The sequence below is a fragment of the Pan troglodytes genome, chromosome 5 (assembly GCF_028858775.2).
Source record: "Pan troglodytes isolate AG18354 chromosome 5, NHGRI_mPanTro3-v2.0_pri, whole genome shotgun sequence".
Taxonomy (NCBI): Eukaryota; Metazoa; Chordata; class Mammalia; order Primates; family Hominidae; genus Pan; species Pan troglodytes.
In genome coordinates this window covers 26,577,789-26,597,335 of record NC_072403.2, presented here as the reverse complement: position 1 = coordinate 26,597,335, position 19,547 = coordinate 26,577,789, and the positions used below count along the sequence as shown (strand labels likewise).

Here is a 19,547-nt window from a genome sequence, read left to right as displayed (position 1 = left end):
ACAGAAAAGGTCTTCAATAAAATTCAACATCCCTTCATGTTAAAAACTCTCAATAAACTAAGTATTGATGGAACAGACCTCAAAATAATAAGGGCCATTTATGACAAACCCACAGCCCATATCATACTGAATGAGCAAAAGCTGGAAGCATTCCCTTTGAAAACGGGCACAAGACAAGGATGCCCTCTCTCACCACTCCTATTCAACACAGCACTGGAAGTTCTGGCCAGGGCAATCAGGCAAGAGAAAAAAATAAAGCGTATTCAAATAGAAAGAGAGGAAGTCAAACTGTCTCTGTTTGCAGATGACATGATCCTATTCCTAGAAAACCCCATCGTCTCAGCCCAAAAACTTCCTAATAAGCAACTTCAGTAAACTCTCAGGATATAAAATCAATGTGCAAAAATCACAAGCATTCCTATACAGCAACAATAGACAAACTGAGAGCCAAATCATGAATGAACTCCCATTTACAATTGCCACAAAAAGAATAAAACACCTAGGAAAACAGCTAACAAGGGAAGTGAAGGACCTCTTCGAGGAGAACTACAAACCACTGCCCAAGGAAATAAGAGAGGAAACAAACAAATGGTAAAACATTTCAAGCTCATGGATAGGAAGAATCAATATCATGAAAATGGCCATACTGCCCAAAGTAATTTGTAGATTCAATACTATTCCCATTAAACTACCATTGACATTCTTCATAGAATTAGAAAAAAAAACTTTAAAATTAATATGAAACCAAAAAAGAGCCCATATAGCCAAGACAATCCTAAGAAAAAAGAACAAAACTAGAGGCATCGCGCTACCCAACTTCAAACTATACTACAAGGCTACAGTAACCAAAACTTCATAGGACTGGTGTAAAAACAGATACATAGACCAAGGAAACAGAATAGAGAACTCAGAAATAAGACCGCGCATCTACAACCATCTGATCTTCAACAAACCTGACAAAAACAAGCAATGGGGAGAGGATTCCCTACTTGATAAATGGTGCTGGGAAAACTGGCTAGCCTTGTGCAGAAAATTGAAACTGGACCCCTTCCTTATACCTTATACAAAAATTAACTCAAGATGGATTAAAGACTTAAATGTAAAGCCCAAAACTTCAAAAACCCAAGAAGAAAACCTAGGCAATACCATTCAGGACATAGGCACAGGCAAAGATTTCATGATGAAAACATCAAAAGCAATTTCGACAAAAGCAAAAATTGACAAATGGAATCTAATTAAAGAGCTTCTGCACAGCAAAAGAAACTATCATCAGAGTGAACAGACAACCTATAGAATGGGAGAAAATTTTTGCAATCTATCCACATAACAAAGGTCTGATATCCAGAATCTATAAGGAATGTAAACAGATATATAGGATAAAAAAACAAACAACCCCATTAGAAAGTGGGCAAAGCACATGGACACTTCTCAAAAGATATTTATGCAGCAAAAAAACATACGAAAAAAAGTTCAACATCTCTGATCATTAGAGAAATGCAAGCCAAAACCACAATGAGGTACCATCTCACGCCAGTCAGAATGGCGATTATTAAAAGTCAACAAACAACAGATGCTGGCGAGGCTGTGGATAAATAGGAACACTTTTACACTGTTGGTGGGAATGTAAATTAATTAAACCATTGTGGAAGACAGTGTGGCGATTTCTCAAAGACCTAGAACCAGAAACGCCATTTGATCCAGCAATGCCATTACTGGGTATATCCCCGAAGGAACATAAATCATTCTATTAAGAAGATACATGCACGCATATGTTCATTGCAGCACTATTCACAATAGCAAAGACATGGAATCAACCCAAATTCCTATCAATGACAGACTAAAGAAATTGTGGTGCATATACACCATGGAATACTATGCAGCCATAAAAAGAAATGAGATCACATCCTTTGCAAGGACACAGATGGAGCTGGAAGCCGTCATCCGCACCAAACTAATACAGGAACAGAAAACCAAACACTGCATGTTCTCACTTACAAGTGGGAGCTGAACAATGAGAACACATGGACACAGGGAGGGGAACAACATACAGTTGGGCCTGTTAGGGGGCGGGGGAAGGGAGAGCATCAGGATAGATAGCTAATGCATATAGGGCTTAATACCTAGGTGATGGGTTGATAGGTGCAGCAAACCATCATGGCACATGTTTGCCTATGTAACAAACTTGCACATCCTGTACATGTACCCCAGAACTTAAATTAAATTTAATTTAAAAATAAAAAATAAAAAAGCATCATTCTGTATCAGACAAAGTCAAAATAGTATAATCTTAAAAGTCCAACTCATACTTTTTTAATATAAACTATCTATATTGACATTTTTAAAAAGCTAATCTTTTGGTATCAATTCTTACTTTGATTATACAAAATAGGAAAAAATCAATTTCTACTTACTTAATTGAGTTTCTAAAGTGGTCTTCAGCTGGGTTTTTTACAGTGCAACTGTTCAGGAGCCATAAATCTGCATCGGATGCATTTTCTATTAAAAAAATGAACACAAAAAAGAAGTAAGTAGCACACTTAATCATTCAAAAATATCCAGTGGCACTGGGATTGCTGTGGTAGGGGAGAGAAAAACAGTGGAGTAAAATGAACAGGCAATTACAACACAGTAGAAAATTGCTAGAACATGGAAATATTTGTGAACAATAAATATAAAAATGTGTAATCTATGCTATATCTTTTCACTTAAAATGTAATGATAAGCATTCTCTTCCTTTATTTTCAATGCTTGACAGTACTATCTAATAATTTCCACAAACTAAAGTGAAACTTGCCCTAATCTTACCTCTGAGTATCAAATCAATTTCACCTTTGTGGATTATGTGTTAAGCTTTTTCAGGCACAGAGTGTACACTGAATATTCTTCAGCTTGAGAAATTCTTAAAAACATAACTTGTCTGCCTTAAAAATTAATGATTTACCTCAAAGTGGGCCTTTTATTCCTATCACCATTTTGATTAAATATTGTTATATACTATAATAAACTCACTGGCAATGCAACAAATAATCCAAACCCATCATATTTATTATATGGATTTTTAATACCTAAAGTTGCTACTATTCCACCTGCCTCTTGCATACTTCAGTTGCCTGAAAGGATCTTATATATTAAAATAGGATTACCATAAAGAAAGGAAAACCAAAATTGAAAACTGCAGCACCTTCAACAGTATCTGTATAAGAACAGAAGCTAAGCTCAAATGACATGAACTAAGAGAACATACAGATGTCTATGTGTAGATTCTCCACTTAGGAAGGAAGATTCAAATAAGAGCACTAGGTGGGAGGACTGGTAAGCACATCAGAGTTTCTGGTAACTTGGCACACACGCCAAAAAATTCTACCGGGCGCTGTGGCTCACTCCCGTAATCCCAGCACTTTGGGAGGCTGTGGAGGGTGGATCATGAGGTCCGTAGTTCAAGACCAGCTGGGACAAGATGGTGAAACCCCGTCTCTACTAAAAATACAAAAATTAGCCGGGTGTGGTGGCGGGCATGCCTGTACTCTCAGCTATTCAGGAGGCTGAGGCAGAGAATTGCTTGAACCCGGGAGGCAGAGGTTGCAGTGAGCCGAGATCATTATGCCACTGCATTCCAGCCTGCGCGACGGAGCAAGACTCCACCTAAAAAAAAAAAAAAAAAAAAAAAAAAATCCCCCAGTATTTTATTATAAACATGGCAAAAAATATATACATACTTTTTGAGACAGAGTCTCGCTCTGTCACCCAGGCTGGAGTGCAGTGGCATGATCTCCGCTCACTGCAACCTCCGTCTCCTGGGTTCACGACATTCTCCTGCCTCAGCCTCCCGAGTAGCTGGGATTACAGGCACCCACCACCATGCCCAGCTAAAAAAAAAAAAATGTTGAAACAATGAAAGGCATGGAAACTACTTACACTATTTATCAGCTGAATACTACGATCCTTGCTAACCTGACTCATTTCTTGCATTCATTTCCTCTACCCCCAGACCATAGTCTAATTTGCCACCCAGCAGCCAGAGTGCCTTATATAAAACATAAATCAATTATGTCACTTCCCTACTCAACTCAGAAAAGATTATTCACCTACCTCCTGTTAGTATCCTCCAAATTATTCCCAGTGCCACCTGAGTGATATTCCTCTACTATCAATCTGATCCTAGTACTCTTTCTTCTCTGAATTCCTATAACAGACTGTGTGTAGACAATTCTTGTACACTGAAAATCATTCATTTTTTGGCCTGTCTTTACTACTATTTAAGAGATACTGAATACATTTTTATCTGCTGCTCCTTGAACGTTCAAATCCCAACAGAGTGATGGGCACAGAGTAGACATTCAAATTGTCATAGAACACTAAACAATATGCAAGTAGGTAAAGGGTGAGGGGAGGATGACAGAGGGGCAATGTGTGGGACCACATGCATATGGCGCTTCTCCAATCCCCTAAAGCTTGGAAGGCCATAGTGATCGTTAGAAATGAGCTTCAAGAAACAAGCTTCACTGTTGTATTTAACAAAGATTTAGGACTGAGACTCACACCTTACTCGTAACTATATCCCCAGCACTTATTACAGGGCCTGCTACATGGGAGATACTCCTTAAATATTTGCTGAATGAATGTTGAATTTCAAATGACAAAGCAATACTATGAGAACCATATTATGCAGACAAGAAAATGTCACAGATGTCTGCTAGCTAATGATAAAAAAAACTAGCAATTGTTAGTTTATTTCAAAACAAATAAATAAGGGCCAGGTGCAGGTGCTCACGCCTGTAATCCCGGCACTTTGGGAGGCCGAGGCGGGTGGATCACCTGAGGTTAGGAGTTCGAGACCAGCCTGGCCAACATGATGAAACCCCATCTCTACTAATAATACAAAAAATTAGCCGGGCGTGGGGGCGGGCACCTGTAATCCCAGCTACTCAGGAGGCTGAGGCAGAAGAACTGCTTGAACTCAGGAGGTGGAGGTTGCAGTAAGCCGAGATCGTGCCACTGTACTCCAGCCTGGGCAACAAGAGCAAAACTCTGTCTCAAAATAAATAAATAATCCTAATGACAGAACTATCTGTATCAGATGCCAGCTTTATATCCTGGCACATTCTTCTACCCAGTCATTTTCAAGTCACTAGATAACTCTTACCATAGGACCTCTCAAGGAGAAGTATGGCAATGAATAAATAATGCAAATTATTGTACTTTGGAATTTTGCCAACGTTGGTTTCAAAATAAAGGGAAAACATGTGTTGCATAATGACATTTCAGTCAACGATGGACCACATATATGACAGTTGATACACAAGAGTATAATGGAGCTTAAAAATTCCTATCACTTAGTATTTACTATAGAATACTTTTCATCACTATTTTAATGTACTCCTTCTACTTATTTACAAAAAAAAAAAAAAGAAGAAGAAGAAAGAAAAAAGTTGGCCAGGTGCAGTGGCTCACACCTGTAATCCCAGCACTTTGGGAGGCCGAGGTGGCTGGATCACGAGGTCAGCAGTTCAAGAACAGCCTGACCAAGATGGTGAAACCCCATTTCTACTAAAAATACAAAAATTAGCCGGGTGCAGTAGCAGGCGCCTGTAATCCCAGCTACTCGGGAGGCTGAGGCAGAAGAATTGCTTGAACCTGGGGGACAGAGGTTGCAGTGAGCTGAGATTGCACCACTGCACTCCAGCCTGGGTGACAGAGTGAGACTCTGTCTCACAAAAAAAAAAAAAAAAAATTTAACCGTAAAATAACCTCAGGAAGGTCCTCCAGGAGGCAGGTATTCCAGAAGAAGGTAAGGCATTGTTAACATAGGAGATGACAGCTGCATGCATGTTATTGCCCCTGAAGATCTTCCAGTGGGACAAGATGTGTTGCTGGAAGACAGTAATATTGATGATCCTGCCCTTTGTAGGCCTAGGCTCATGTGTATGTTTCTGTCTTAGCTTTTAACAAACACATTTAAAAAGTAAAAATAAATAAAATTTTAAAAATAAAATAAAATAAAATTATTTATTTATTTTTATTTATTTATTTATTTATTTGAGACAGAGTCTCACTCTGTCACCAGGCTAGAGTACAGTGGCGCAATCTCGGCTCACTGCAACCTCCACCTCCCGGGCCCAAGTGATTCTCCTGCCTCAGCCGCCCGAGTAGCTGGGACTACAGGCACCTGCCACCACACCTGGCTAACTTTTTGTATTTTTAATACAGACGGGGTTTCATCATGTTGGCCAGGATGGTCTCAATCTCTTGACCTCGTGATCTACCTACCTCGGCCTCCCAAACTGCTAGCATTACAGGTGTGAGCCACCGTGCATGGCCATAAGTAAATAAAATTTAATTTTAAACGCTTAAACAATAAGGAAATATTTTTCTCCAGCTGTACAATATACTTGTGTTTTAAGTGTTATTACAAGAGTGTGAAAACGTTTTCAAAAATTAAAAGGTTCATAAAGTAAAAATATTATAGTAAGCTAAGGTTAATTTATTATTATGAAAGAAAAATATTTTGTATAAATTTAGTGTAGCCTAAGTGTACAGTGTTTATAAAGTCTACAGTAGGGTGCAGGGTATGTCCCAGGCCTTCACATTCACTCACCACCCACTCACTGACTCACCCAGAGCAACTTCCAGTCCTGCAAGCTCCATTCATAGTAAGTGTCTTAGACAGGTGCACCATTTTAAATTTTTCATACCATATTTTTACTGTACCTTTTCTATGTTTAGATGCTCTGCAGTGCCTATGGTATTCAATACAGCAATATGCTGTACAGGTGTGTAGCCTGGGAGCAATAGGCTATACCATATAATGGCCTAGATATGTCATAGGCTGTACAATCTAGGTTTGTGTGGGTACACTTGATGATGTTCCCATGATAACAAAATAGCCTGACACATTTCTCAGAACAAATTCCTGTGCTTAAGCAACACATGACTGTACTATACTTGATGCAGTAACCTCAATCAATAGGAATTCTGTGAATATGTCAAAATGCCAAAAAATTACATAATCTTTTAGGAAACCCCCCACCCAACAAATATTCCTTTCCCACTGAACATAGGAGATTCTTTTTTTTGTTGTGTTTTTGTTTTTGTTTTGAGACGGAGTCTCACTCTGTCGCCCAGGCTGGAGTGCAGTGGCGCGATCTCGGCTCACTGCAAGCTCTGCCTCCCGGGTTCACGCCATTCTCCTGCCTCAGCCTCCTGAGTAGCTGGGACTACAGGCACCCGCCATCACACCCGGCTAATTTTTTTTTGTATTTTTAGTAGAGACAGGGTTTCATCGTGTTAGCCAGGATGGTCTCAATCTCCTGACCTCGTGATCCGCCCACCTCAGCCTTCCAAAGTGCTGGAATTAAAGGCGTGAGCCACCACGCCTGGCCAGGAGATTCTTAATTATTTCTGAACTCTATCAGTTTTGTATTAGGTCATCTTATTTAATATTATCAAAAGATAGTTCCTCTTAGAGGCATAAATCAGTCAATCAACAAACAATAGGCAATCAGGATTCACTATGTGCCAGGCTGTACCCTGGGTACTGGGGATACGGCTGTGAATAGAATCTCTACCCTCAGGGAGTTTACAGTCTTAAAGAGCCTATCTGATTTTAAAAAATTAAAAATAAATTTAAAAAAAAAAAAAGCAGGCCAGACACGGTGGCTTGTGCCTGTAATTCCAGCACTCTAGGAGGCAGACGCGGGCAAATTACTTGAGGTCAGGAGTTCAAGACCAGCCTGACCAACGTGGCAAAATCCTGTCTCTTTGTATTTTGTAAAAATACAAAAATTAGCCAGGCATGGTGGCGCATGCCTATAGTCCCAGCTACTCAGGAGGCTGAGGCAGGAAATTCGCTTGATCCTAGGAGGCAGAGGTTGCAGTGAACTGTGATTGCACCACTGCACTCCAGCCTGGGCGACACAGCAAGATTCTGTCTCAAAAAAAGAAGGGAAAAAAAGAGGGAATAATTAATTATGTCAAATGCTAAGAATTCAAGACAGATATCTGTATAAATGTTAATATTGTTAACAAAAAGATAATACCCTATACTTTTCCTTTCTCACTTTAGAGTATTTGCTAGCTCTGAGCCAACCCACAATCACCCAGCAGAGGCCTTATTTATGAAATAACACAGAAAACAAACTCACTAAAAATGAAAAGTGAGAAGGAAAACTGTCTATGGCTATTTGCCAATAAATAATGGTGATTCCACGTGGCTTACCCCCTTATGCACACATTGTTGGGCTTCTAAGATGCCACCAACTACGAGAAACACCATCAACTTTGCAAAAACTCTTCCAGAGGGGTAGAAGTTAAATGCAAGTTCTTACCAATTTTAAGATACATCCCAATTTCATACATTAATTTGGATAAGTGGAGGTGGAATAAATAATAAAATAAATGTACAAACACACTACCGCTTTTAGATGATCTGGTTATCAGAGCAAATACCTGCTAAGAGGTTAACACCTTCTGATCTTGCCTTAGAACATTCATGCCAGGTCCTCCAGTGCCTTAGAAGGAGAAGCAATATTAGAGAAGGGCACTGAAGGAAAGAAGGGCCAGGCAGATGGACAAGAGTGGACCAGGGAAGGGAAAGGTAGGAAGAAGGCACCAACTTAGAGAGTGCCCAAGAAAGAACTCCACCTACTTCAAGATTTGAGCGTTAGAACCCCTTAGAGTGCTCGTAACCTCTGATATGCAGCTGAAAACCATCTGCACGTAAGCCAAATATTGCCAATGCCAAAGTTGGGATATCAGATCTATTTTGGAGAGCTGCAAACTTCAGGCTAGCCAGATGGAATCTAGATTTCAATATCTTATTATTTACAGCCTGTTGTTGTTGTTGTTGTTGTTTGAGACAAAGTCTCACTGTGTCGCCCAGGCTGGAGGGCAGTGGCATACAGTCTTTCTTTATTACAAACAGTACTGCAATGAGTAGCAATGTACACATGTCATTTTTATGTTTCCCAGATTACTTTTGGAATCGAGTCCAAAAAGGTGGGAATGTGGGGTCAGAGGATAAATTCTCATGAAATTCCATTACATACTGTAAAATTCTTCTCCACAAAGGTGTGCCACTTTGCACTCCCATGAGCAGGGCCTGTGAGTGCCCTTTACCTGCAGCCTTGACCCTGGAGTCTGCTATGAAAACTTTGGACTTCCGCCAATCTGGTGAAAAACAACACTGAGGGTGTAACACGAATTTTTCTTATTATGAGTGAGCTGGGCACCTTTTCACGCATAAGGGCCCCTCGCAGTGTTGTTGTTTTTTTTTTTTTTCTGTTTTTCATCTTTTCATCTGTACCTATTTTTTCCCATTTTTCTATCAGGCTAATAGTTATTTTCATCTCAAATTTTAATTTACTCATACACATACGCCACATAGGATATCAATCCTATCTATATCTATGATAGAAGTCACAATATTTTTTCCAGTTTGTCATTTTACTTTTTTATAGTTTCTTCATACTTTTTTATTTCTAAAATAGCAAATGTGTCACTCTTTTCTGTTATTGCTGATGGATTTTGAGTCATTATTAGAACATTTCCTCTATTCCCAAATTACTAAGTAATTCACCCATGTTTTCTTCTAATTCACATACGGTTTTGCATTTATATCTCGGATCTATTAGGAATTTATCCTGATATACATTGATCTCGCATAATTTTAAAATGCAAAACAAAATGAGATCCTATATTCTCATATCAAAATAGAAAATATTAAGTGCGATACTATCCAGTGCAAGCAAAAGAATGGGAAAACTGGCAACCTCTCCCTCTGCTGATGGCAGGCTACGCTGATGAAACGCTTTGGAAGGCAAAATAGAAAAAACTAGCAAATATATATGCATGTCAGAATTTCTCCTACATGTGCTTGTAGGATACTTACATCACATACCCATACACATGTGTACACACACACACGCACACACACAAACATATATAAATAAGTAATTCTCATTGAAGATTATTGACAAGGCAAAAAACATAAAAAGCCTACATATCCACTATAAGGACACTGGTTAAATAAATTATGGGACTGCAGCTGAAATATCATGCCTGTTTAGAAAGCAACATAAATCTCTAAGTGCCAATTTGTAACAATCTCTATGATATTATTAGAAGAAACAAAGCAAGGTGTAGAAGAATATGTCTAGTATCTACTTTGTGTTTTACAAAGGAAAAAGAAAAAAGGGAAATTCTGTTCTAAGCAAAGAAAATGGATAGAAGTATACATGAAAAACTGGTTTGCCCTTGAAAGCAAGATAAAGGTTCAGTGGGCTCCAATATTGTATTCATGTGCATCTTTTATATTCTTTCTCTTTTTTTTTAAACTTGCATGAATACTACTTTTATAATTTTTTAATGCTTAATCCTGAGAAGGGACACATGAATATTTAATTTATATCTATCTGTACTGTTTGAATTGTTAAAAGCATGCATTGCCCTTTTTTCCCTTAAAAAACTTATCAACACTTTTTAAATGTTTTTAAGTTTCCCTTTCCATACAGCTTGGAATCAATAGCTTCCTTTTATTTTAAGGTGAGAACATAAACTATTTTCCTGCTGTGATCCATCAGAAAAACAGTGACCTGATATACATTTTCCAAGGGACTTTTCCCTTGCCTGCTAAAAGCTTTTGGACTCACTGAACCAAGAAAATAATAGTCACCAACAAGAGAAATAAACTATTGTTGTAATCGAAACACTTTACTTTCCAAACTATTTCTTTATATACAGAAAAATTATTTTTAAATCCAGGGTAATAAAAATCTGATTAGTAATAACGATAATAGCTAACATTATTGAGTACCTATTATATATCCAGCAATAAACTTGGCCTGTCACATTCATTTTTTCATGTAATCCTCCCATGTTGACCTTCATTTTTATTCCAATTTTATAGAGGAGGAACCTAAGGTCTAGAAAAGAAAAGTAACTTGCCTAGAATCACACGGTGAGAGGGTTGGCAGGGATTACAAACCCAGACAAACTGACTCCAGAGACTGTGAATTTAAGGAAATTATAATGGCTCATTAGTGGCTCTTTGCCTATTGATCAAAAAACAATGTAGACAATATCTAAAAACTAAAATAAGTAATATTACATGGCCTTGCAGTTGTCATTTCTAAGACTAATAATCGGGCTTCAAAAGCAGCCGTTCTGCTATTTTCAAAATTTCTAACATCTTGAACATGTCATGTCTTGGCCTTTGGTAATGAGCAGGAGACATGGAAGCAAAGGGAGATTAATAATGAATGCAGGATTATTACCCTAAAGCACAGGCAGACTCTCACAACTACGAATCTGCCCTTCCCCCTGCAGGCTTCTGCATAATGGTGGCATTATAGAAGAGACAGCACGGTTCACATCAACACTATTCAGGAGAACAAACCTTTATCTTACACAACTGTTCCATTTGAAAATCAACCCAAGAAACAACACAAAACAATAAAAGGAGTCTATTCATGGATTTAAGTAAGGACGGTATGGAGGTTGATACAAATAAAAATTCAGTGAGAACAAAACAAAGAGAGAAAACAGTTTGATTGTTTTGAACCCAAAAGCATGTTTTGAGAGTTTCTTTACCACAGAACTCTGGAAGACAAGTCAAGTCCAAACATTTTAAGTGTGCAGTACTTTTGCCCATACCCAGAGGGTTTATTTACATAATACAAATCATTGACTGCCTACTAAAAACTGAGAACAGAGTAAGCTTTAATAAGAGAATTCGAAAGCACCCTTAAGGTACAACTTGAAAAATAACTTCTTAAAACCAATGAAAATGGTCGGCGCGGTGGCTCGCGCCTGTAATCCCAGCACTCTGGGAGGCCAAGGTGGGAGGATCACGAGGTCAGGAGTTCAAGACCAGCTTCACCAACATGGTGAAACCCCATCTCTACTAAAAATACAAAAATTAGTTGGGCGTGGTGGCACATGCCTGTAATCCCAGCTACTCGGGAGGCTGAGGCAGAAGAATCACTTGAACACGGGAGGCGGAGGTTGCAGTGAGCCGAGATCGCACCACGGCACTCCAGCCTGAGCAGCAGAGCGAGACTCCAACTCAAAAAACAAAAAGAAAACAAAATAAAAATTCTGGTCAATAGATTAATTTTTTTCTTTACATTTCATTTATTTTTCTTTATTTGGACTTACACAATGCTCAGCATGGCGTAACCATGCTTTCAAAATCTGTTTTCTAAAAGGAATAAAAGTGATTCATGATAAAGTATTTTCCTTTAAGCCAGCTAGGGTTGGAGCGCTGGGAGAATGAGCAGAAAAAGGGGGAAAAAGGAGGAAAGAGTAGAGGAGAAATGAAAGGAAGGCATTGACAAAGAGCACCTATGCTCCCATTCTGAAATTCTCAAGAGTATGAACTGGTCCTTTGTATGGTGGTGGTGTCTCTAGAGTGAGTCTCTGACTAAAGGAAATAGAAGCTACTAGGAAGAAGCAGTTATTCTCGGAGATTACTTATATAATGAGTTTGTTCTCTTAAAATAGTCCCCCTGAGTGCTTCATAGAAATAAGATGAGGAAACCAAGGGTCAACTTGAAGTCTGTTCATTATATGAAAGACGATTTTTTCTTTTAAATGAAAAATAATAGCTGGCAAAGCTCTACCACTAACTATTGAAAATTAATTATGGCTATTACCCCATAGCTAAGTAGGCCTGGTCATAGTCAAATCAGGTACAAGACAGACGTTGTACTTACCATGTAGAAAAGAACATTATTAATATTCCCCGTCCTCATTCCAAATTAAATTGCTCTATTGATTTTGACATATAATTATTTCAGAAGTTACTGCATCTAGAGAATCCCTAGGCCGGGCACGGTGGTTCATGCCTATAATCCTAGCACTTTAGGAGGCCAAGGCAGGCGGATCATGATGTCAGGAGATCGAGACCATCATGACCAACATGGTGAAACCCCATCTCTACTAAAAATACAAAAATTAGCTGGGCATGGTGGCGCGTGTTTGTAATCCCAGATACTTGGGAGGAGAATCGCTTGAACCAGGGAGTTGGAGGTTGCAGTGAGCTGAGATCGCGCCACTGCACTCCAGCCTGGCGACAGAGTGAGACTCCATCTCAAAAAAAAAAAAAAGAATCTCTAATAAGATACTATTTCTGTAAGTTAAAACAAGTTTTATAAACCAAGAGCCTATATAAACACCAAATGGACTTTCCAGGGCCCTTCATGATCCAGCCACCATGCCCCAATCCAAAACCACTGCTCACCAGGCCCATCTTACAAGCAATGTTACAGCCACAGTGAGCTGTCAGGCCCTTAGGCCTAACATACAAAACTCAAAAAGTTAAAAGACCAAAGCTAATAGAAAAAAAAGGGCAACAAATATGAACTGAGAGTTCATGAAAAAATGAAACACATACGGTTCCTGAACATACAAAGAGATGTTCAACTTCATTCTTAACAAATGAAAACTAAAACTGCACTTTAAAAAAAAAAATACTATTTTTCACTTACTAGACTGTCAAAAATCCAAAAGTTTGATAGCACACTATACTGATGTAACTGTGAGAAAACAGTACTCTTCATGCTTTGCTGGTGGGCATAGATACCAGATCGCCACTTAAGGAGGTAATATGACAGTATCTACTGAAATGGCAGGTGCATATTCTCAGACCTAGCAGTTCTCCTTTTAAGAAGTTAGCCTACTGCAAACATACAGGTATTATTTGTAATAGTAAAAAATGACTGGTTACAAATATTTTAGTACCTTCAGAACAAATATTCCTATAAACAAATGAATAACCTCTAAGTTCCAATGCGGAAAGATCTCCAGGTCATATTATTCAGAGAAAAAAAATAAGACAATAAAAATATATACAGTAGGCTATCCCTAGGGATAAGAAGGGGAAAATCTAGAATATATAATCACATTTGCTGGTATTTACATAAAATTTTTTTGGATGTATACCAGAAACACATAGCAGTGGCTATATGCTGGGGCTGGGAGAAGGGAGTAAAAAAGAGTTAACGGGAAAGAAGAGGAAAACTTTTCCTTGTATGACTTCTATTTTCATTTAGAAACTATTCTAAAAATTAAATATTTTTAAAGTAAAAGGCAATCATAAAAACTGTAGCTTTTCTTAATACATCTCCTCATTTCTTTTTTGTTGTTGTTGAGACAGAGTTTCGCTCTGTTGCCCAGGCTGGAATGCAGTGGCACAATCTTGGCTCACTGCAACCTCTGCCTCCCAGGTTCAAGCGATTCTCCTGCCTCAGCCTCCCGAGTAGCTGGGACTACAGGCACCCACCACCACACCCGGCTAATTTTTGTATTTTTAGTTGAGGTGGGGTTTCACCATATTGGCCAGGCTGGTCTTGAACTCCTGACCTCAAGTGATCCTCCCGCCTCGGCCTCCCAGAGTGCTGGGATTACAGGCGTGAGCCACTGTGCCCAGCGTTCCTCATTTGTTTACTCCCCCTTCATTATCAAACATCTCGAAAGAACTCTCTCTATGCACGAGCTATACTCTGTCACCTCACATTCACTCATCTACCACTTCATTTTGGTGAAGACCCTCAACTACCCACCATGTCCCTAAAACTGCTTTCATCAAGGTAACTGACACCATAAACATTTGGCAGAATGCACAAAGCAGTGAAACGGTCGTTTCTTTTTTCTTTTTTCTTTCTTTTTTTTTTTTTTGAGACGGAGTCTCACTCTGTCACCCAGGCTGGAGTGCAGTGGTGCGATTTCCGCTCACTGCAACTTCTGCTTCCCGGGTTCAAGCAATTCTGCAGTCTCAGCCTCCCGAGTAGCTGGGATTACAGGCATACACCACCATACCTGGCTAATTTTTATATTTTTAGTAGAGACGGGGTTTCACCATGTTGGCCAGGCTGGTCTCGAACTCCTGACCTCAGATGATCCACCCGCCTCGGCCTCCCAAAGTGTGGGATTACAGGCATGGGCCACTTCCCCCCGCCAACAATCCTTTCTTTATGTTATCAACAGCATCACTCTCCCTGGCCTTTCTACTTTATCCATCTCCCTCCCCCATCCCACTTCTCAGGACTCAGAGTTTCAGAGGACCTAGATTTGGATTCCCTTCTCTTCTGTGTACTAGATGATCCCATCCATCCCTCCCATGGTTTGAAATACTACCATTTGGCTGAGATGATAGCCAAATTTATACTTCTAGTTCACACACGCATCTGAGCTCACTATCCAACTCCTCTAAGAACATCACTGGAATGCATCACAGAAATACTAAACTTGACACAAATAATTTCCAAAATTGAACTCTCAAATTTTCACCCTGTATTCATCAGGTTCTAGTTAGGAAAAAAGAAACCACTCTAAGCATTAAAACAGATAAAATTTAACAGAGAAATGTGGTTACATGGCAATAGAAGATCCAAGACTCCAAACAGGGAATGGGAAGGAGCGCCAAAATGAACAACAGCAGTGATGGGGCTCAGAGCACACTACCCCAAAATATACCACCTCGACATAGTGAGTATTTTAAACGGAAGAGATCTGAAAAACAGCAGAAGCAGGAAGGTCTCTCTGACCTTGTCCCTCTTGTCTCCCCTGAAACAAGTCATAAAACCTAGAAGAAAATTTCTGACCTTCCCCTGAAGCAGGTTATAAGACCCTAATCTGAGACATGCCCTCCCTATACCAAGAGGAAAGGAACATCCTTATCTCTGAAGACGAGGGGACACAGAAGAATCTGGCAAAATCAGGTCCTACTATGTTTCCCCCAGTTTATTACCATTAGATCACACTCTTTTACCCTACCATATTTCTCCATGGTTCTCCACTCTTCTTCAAACCTACTATAAAAAATACTAAAGTTTAACTGTTTCTTTGGGTCTTCATTTCCTTGTGAAAGTTCCCATGTCACATAAAACTTAAATAAATTTGAATGTTTTTCTTCTGTTAATCTGTCTTTGGCAATTTGATTTTCAGACTCAGCCAAAGACCCTAAGAGGATAGAGGAAAATCTTTCCTCCCTTTTCCCAGCAGGAAGCTACTACCAACCTAAGGGCTGGGGAGACCCACTAGAAGAGGTGGTACAGGTTGAGTATCCCTAATCCAAAACTCTGAAATCCAAAATGCTCCAAAATCTGAAACTTTTTGAGTAACCACAGGATGCTCAAAGGAAATTCAACATTTTGGATCTTCGGATTAGGGATGCTCAACCAGTAAGTGTATAATGCAAATATTCCAAAATCTGGAAAAAAAAAATCCAAAATCAAAAACACTTCTGGTCCTAAGCATTTGAATAAAAAATACTCAACCTGTATTATAAGAGCCCAATAGCTGGGATCATTTGACAGGGGCTAGAATAGCAGGAGTTGCCCTTTGGGACCAGGGACCACAAAGGAAGGAAGGAGCTCCCTGACAGCTGAAGCCACAGGAATGAAACTGTCACTTCCTGGGACACCACCCGGAGTAAAAAGGGAGGGAGAAAAATACCCTACCTTCTCCCTACTCCTACCCTCCAGTCTTCCATCAGTGCCTCCAATTGTCCAGATCTACTCACAAAAGCCGAATGGTAAGGATACCTATGAAATGCAATACAAAACAGGACTGAGAGGGTCAGAGAATTGGATTTAAGACCTAATAAGCGAATGACTAAACCTCACTTCTTCCAGTGTTCTACAGTTCCATAAATGGCACATCTCCCCAAATGGTGAAACCAGAACCCTAGGAATCATCCTTTTTTTCTTTTTTCTTTTTTTTTTTTTTTTTTTTTTTTTTTGAGACGGGGTTTTGCTCTTGTTGCCCAGACTGGAGTACAATGGTGCAATCTTGGCTCACTGCAACCTCTACCTCCCAGGTTCAAGCGATTCTCCTGCCTCAGCCTCCCAAGTAGCTGGGATTACAGGCATGAGCCACCATACCTGGCTAATTTTGTATTTTTAGTAGAGACGGGGTTTCACCATGTTGGTCAGGCTGGTCTCAAACTCCTGACCTCAAGTGATCCTCCTGCCTCGTCCTCCCAAAGTGCTGGGATTACAGGCATGAGCCACCACACCTGGCTGGAATCATGTTTAATCATTCCTTTCCCCTCACCATCTTCCATGGCAAATCCAACAATTCCCAATGTATTTTATCTCCAAAATAATGTGAAATACATCTGCTACTTATCACTACTACCACCACCACTCTTGTATAAGCCAACATGTCACACCTGGACCATTGCAATAATCTCCTTTCTCCCTATGGTTTCCATTAAGGCAACTCAGGGAATTAGCAACAAACTAGAAAGCAAGAGTTTGTTTTAATAGTCATAGATAATCTGTACATATGCATAATTGTAAACTGGGTCAATAAGATACACACTATTTGCAGCTAGTTAAACATTTATTTTGATGAAAAAGAAAATAAGTCGTTATTGAGAATTTACTACACATAAAATAATAAAGTTGTTCAAAAAATTCAATTGTATCCATAAATTTGTATGTCCCCCAAAAATCTCCTTCCTTATTCAAATATTTGAAAAGTGATACACTGAAAATAGTTCTATTTAGTAAAGGAGCAGGCCCTAACCAAGAGAAAACCACTCACTAGCAAACTGCCAAAACATCTGCTTTCCATTCAGATTATACACAACCCTTAGTTTGGCACAAATCAATAACACAAGTCATCTGCTCAGAATGGTACATTTTTCAGGATCAGCACCAATTCTAGAGTATAGAATTTTAAAGAGACATCTTAAAAGAGATCTTTAGATTAATCTGCAGAATATTATCTCCAATATAAGAACCACTTCTAGATTTTGACCTAGCAAACTTACTTGGTCAAAACAACTACCAATTTCATAATTAAAAAGAAAATACTATCACAACTCAATAATAAAAAGACAAATAATCCAATTTAAAAATGGGCAAGAGATCTGAATAGACATTTCTCCAAAGACATATAAATAGCCAACAATCACATGAAAAGAGGCTCAACATCACTAGCCATTGGGGAAACACAAATTAAAACCACAATGAGATAGCACTTCACATCTACTAGGATGGCTATACTTTTTTAAAAGTAGTAACTGTTGGCAAGGATGTGAACTGGAACCCTCATATGCTCCTAATCAAAATGTAAAATGGTTTGGCTGCTTTGGAAAATAATCTGGCAATTCCTCAAATTGTTAAACAGAGAGTTAACATATAATCTAGCAATTCCTCTCCTAAGTATATACCCCAGAAAAATGAAAACGTGTTCACATAAAAACTTGTACATCAATGTTCATAGCAGCATTATTCCTAATAGCCAAAAAGCAGAAACAACCCAATGTCCCTCAAGTGATGAATGGATAAATAAAATGTGGTATATTTATGCAATGGAATATTATTCAGCAATCAAAAGAAATGAAGTGCTGATACACACAACATAGGCGAATCTTGAAAACATTATGTAAGTGAAAGAGGTCAGGCACAAAAGAACATAGGTTGTCTGATTCTACCTCAAAGGCATGTCCAGAAGAGACAAATCCATAGCACAGAAAGTAGACTGGTGATTGCCTAGGGCTGAGAGGGATAGGAGGACTGAGGGGGCTCAGCTAAAGGATGTGGAGTGTCTTTGTGTGGTATTGAAAATGTTTTAAATTGACTCTATGAAAACTGTGTATTTCAAATGAGTGAATTTCATGGCATAGGAATTATTATCTCAATAAAGCTGTTAAAAAACAAAAACATAAACAAAAACCTAGAGGTAAGCTGGAGCCACACCATCACCACTGTTCTCATTTCTGCGCCCACTGCCTAAATGTATCTTCCACCTGTCTGCCCTAACCAACTCCTGCTACTCATCTTTCATAGAGCAGCGTACACGCCACCTCCCCCAGGAAGCTTTCTCTACTCTCTTCAAAAAGGAAGGCACTGCTTCCTATGTGCCCACAGATGGGCCCGTGGTACATCCTGGCAACGATTCAAAAATAAATAGTCCCTCGATGAACTAAGCAATCTTTAAGTCTTCAGAGCCAAAATCAGGAGATAGAAGAGACTATGCTATTATTATTGGAGAATGAATAAGAAAAGAATAAATACATGAATGAACAAACAAGCGAGACCAAGAAAGCAGAAAGGTAACTTAATGAGTAGGCATCATGACCGAGGTAGGAGGAAAACAGACTAGTTGTCAGCAATCAAAAATTAACACTAAACAAACACTCTCAGCAGAAGCTGGGGTTAAGCTCTGACAGAGAGTCTGGCATTTCTTGGAAGGGATCTTCTTTTTCTAACAGAAACATGGATAGCAATCTTTCATTCTCTGAAGCAAAGATGGTCTCCAACTTACAATGATTCGACTTATAATTTTTCAACCTTACAATGGTGCAAAAGTAATATACATTCAGTAGAGCCCATGTGTCAAATTTTGAATTTTGATCTTTTTCAGGCCAGTGATATGCACTACAACGCTCTCTCGAGATGCTGGGCAATGAACCACTACTCCCAGTCAGCCACACGATCAAGAAGGTAAACAACTAATAATCTACAGTGGACTGTTTTGCCAGATGATTTTGCCCAATTATAGGCTAATTTAAGCGTACAAGCACATTTAAGAGAGGA

General features: G+C 39.1%; 1 protein-coding gene across 6 annotated transcripts in view; it reads right to left on the bottom strand.

Annotated features, from left to right (window-relative positions):
* CDKAL1 (CDK5 regulatory subunit associated protein 1 like 1) overlaps positions 1-19,547 on the bottom strand; it is a 702,199-nt gene that overhangs the window by 585,218 nt on the left and 97,434 nt on the right. For all 6 annotated transcript variants that reach the window (XM_016954980.3, XM_063812805.1, XM_016954982.3 and 3 more), the window contains one exon: positions 2,412-2,496. In XM_016954980.3, coding sequence (XP_016810469.2) covers positions 2,412-2,496 — 85 coding nt within the window. The remainder of the gene's footprint in view (positions 1-2,411; positions 2,497-19,547) is intronic.